At 61.7% G+C, this 2,655-nt stretch overlaps 1 protein-coding gene across 1 annotated transcript; it reads right to left on the minus strand.

Moving 5' to 3' along the window:
• Positions 1 to 263: 263 nt before the first annotated feature.
• Positions 264 to 2,094, minus strand: LOC136464188 (BOI-related E3 ubiquitin-protein ligase 1-like). Its single transcript, XM_066463149.1, has 4 exons — positions 1,876 to 2,094; positions 1,663 to 1,754; positions 1,164 to 1,540; positions 264 to 1,071 (listed from the first exon to the last, which is right to left on the minus strand). Exons 1-4 carry the CDS (start codon positions 1,920 to 1,922, stop codon positions 538 to 540), a joined length of 1,050 nt encoding a protein of 349 aa, XP_066319246.1. The 5' UTR covers positions 1,923 to 2,094; the 3' UTR covers positions 264 to 537.
• Positions 2,095 to 2,655: the final 561 nt, after the last annotated feature.

Below are 2,655 nucleotides of genomic sequence, written 5' to 3' on the forward strand. Positions count from 1 at the left end.
CGCGCACCAACCTCCGTCCTGCCTGCGCTGCGCTACAGAAATCTCGCGCGGCATTTGAGCAAAATGGCCGCTGCAGGCCTCGCGTCGCACCAGACGGGCGGTCGACGTGTCACGAGCGGCACGGCGGTTGCGATCACTTGTTAATCCTGGCACCGCTCGCAAAATTAGGCCCTATCACGCCATGGAAAACCTGCTCTCTGATTAGTGTGTGCCCAGGAAGAAACACGAAAGCCGTGCACACCCTGTTCATCTGCTGCTTGCTATTAACAATGAACTTATCAATTGAATTTCTCCTAAAACCCCTACTAGTATAAAAGGAGATTTGAGGAAGGGATACTCCAAGGTAACGGAGCTGGAAATTAATATGAACAAAAACTTGAAAAAAAAAAGAAAAAGGTGAAAGTTCTAGCTTTCCTACGGGTTTTTTTCTTCCTTCTCATTTTCTGGGAAGGCATTGATGGGTTCCTGCACATCATGCACTCACCGGCTCACGAGGCGGACGGCCGGACCCGGATGATGAGGCGGGGAAAGCTACGCTCAGCAGAGGATGGCCTCTACGCTGCCCGTCCGCACGCACAGGCACACGGGGCACGCCATGGCGGCGTCGTCCGCGTCGCCCGCGGCGAAGCACTCGCCGCAGAGGGAGAGGTGCCTGCAGGGGAGCAGCACGACGGAGGCCGGCCTGAGGCGGCAGCCGAGGCACGCGCGGTCCGACGAGGACGGCCCCGTGGTGCGGCGGCGAGGGTCCACGTACGCCGATGACGAGGACTCCGCCGGGCCGGCGTCGGCGAGCTCCTCGACCGACGCCCGCGCCGCGGCCGCGGCCTGCTGGAGCTGCGCGTGCAGGGTGATCGCGGCGGCCTGCTCGGACAGCGCCTTGGCCTGCCACGCCGCCGCTTCGCCGCGGAGGCGCGCCAGCCTCTCCTCCAGCTCGGCGCCGCGCCGCGCCTCGCGCTCCGCTTCCGCCGCCTTCTCGCGGAGCCTGCGCGCCGCGGACTGGTCCGCCTTCACCAGAATCGCCCGGTTGTGGCGCCGCAGCCGATCGGCCATCGCCCGCCGGAGCTGCTCGCCCTGACCAAGAACGGATTGAGACATCAGGATTGGGACCAAGAAACGAACTTGACGATGAGAACAGGCGGATTGCGGGGGGCGAAGATAGATACCTGCTCGCGGACGAACCGGTCGATCTCCTCGTCGTGCTGCTTCACCTGCGCGGCGAGCTCGTCGGAGACAGAGCCGAACAGCGAGGGCGACGACGACGAGTAGCGCAACGCGTTCATCTGCTTGCTCTCCTGCTGTTGTAGCTGCTGCTGCTCGTCGAATGCCAGGCGGAGGCCGGTGGACACGAGCGCCGTCGCGGCCGGGGACGGCGACGACGAGACCCTGCGCTGGTTGTGGAAGAGCGCCACGTTGGCGAACGACGACGTCGACTGCTGCGGCTGGAGTGTGAACAGATTGACGTACTCCTCCTTAGCCGCCGCGGCCGCCGGCGGCGCCATGGCCTCCCTGGGCCGCTTCCGCAGATTATTATTCCCACTCGCTGCAAGAAATGGAACCGAAACCGTCACAATCCAAGAACCGTAGGCCGCGGCACGGCGAGCAACGACGTCCTCCTCCTATTTATTAAGATAACATCAGGCACGGCGGGCGGGCGGCACACACCTCCGCCGCTGGAGAAGTAGACTGCCGCCGGCGAGACTCCGGCGAGCTGCGGCGGCCTGGGCATGTCCATCCCCTTCCTGTCCGGCTCACCTCTGCGATAAACAGCACGGAGCACAGGAAGCCGTGAGACCGCTACTCCCCGCCAATCAAAGACCTCTCAAGAGGGGCGGAAGGAGAACGGGCCGTGTGGTGGCGGAGTAGGAGGAGGCGCACCTGTCGTGGAAGAGGAGATTGGACGGGTACTGCGCCTGTACTGCCATTGTTAACGAGGGGGAGGGGAGGCAGGCAGGGGCAGGAGAACGAGAAACGGATGGGTGGTGGGTTGGCGCAGGCAGCGGGCGGGAGGTCACGTAGAAGAAAACTTCCACTCGTGGTTTTAATACCCGAGAAGTCCAATTCCCCGCAGTCGCGCACCCACTTCGCACGCTCGCTTTTAAAAACCTCCGCTCCCTCGCGTGGAGTGCGACGGGACGGCACGGGGATGATGGATCGATCGCGCGTCCGAAGGAACTAACGCGAGAAACTGAACGGGGAAGAAGGGGTGGCCACCTAAAATTGCTCGTGGCGACGGAGACACGGACGGATGGTTAAAATTAGGCGACGGATGGATCGCGGAGGGTGGGGATTTACAGCGCGATTTGGTGGCGTAAATGCGGGGAGATCAACACGGGGGTGGGGTGGTTTCGGTTCTTTTGGGCTCCTCGACCGCGATCGCGATCGCGCTCGCTTGGCTCCATCGATCGGCCGGGTTTCGCTACGCAATAATGATGGCGGAGGCGTTTGTAAAAGTCAGGGGGCGTTGGAGGAATGCAAGGAGAGGAGAGGACAAGCCTTCCTTGCTTGACACAACTAGCTTAGCCGTTAGTTAACCCCTTTCAAAAATTAGCTGGGCTGCTGCCGGAACGAAGGAGCGCGGTAGAACACCCCCTGTCAAGCAAACGTACGAACTGTATTTGTGATGACCAGCTAAAGATATCGGCCATAAATGTTCGC

The sequence above is a fragment of the Miscanthus floridulus genome, chromosome 7 (assembly GCF_019320115.1).
Source record: "Miscanthus floridulus cultivar M001 chromosome 7, ASM1932011v1, whole genome shotgun sequence".
NCBI lineage: Eukaryota > Viridiplantae > Streptophyta > Magnoliopsida > Poales > Poaceae > Miscanthus > Miscanthus floridulus.

Bases quoted from the DNA above. Each gene is read 5' to 3' on its own strand.
- LOC136464188 (XM_066463149.1), bottom strand. From the start codon at position 1,922: ATGGCAGTACAGGCGCAGTACCCGTCCAATCTCCTCTTCCACGACAG. The intron at 1,541-1,662 runs GTGTGTGCCGCC...CATTTCTTGCAG, and splicing joins CTACTTCTCCAGCGGCGGAG to CGAGTGGGAATAATAATCTG. The intron at 1,072-1,163 runs GTATCTATCTTC...GTTCTTGGTCAG, and splicing joins ACCGGTTCGTCCGCGAGCAG to GGCGAGCAGCTCCGGCGGGC.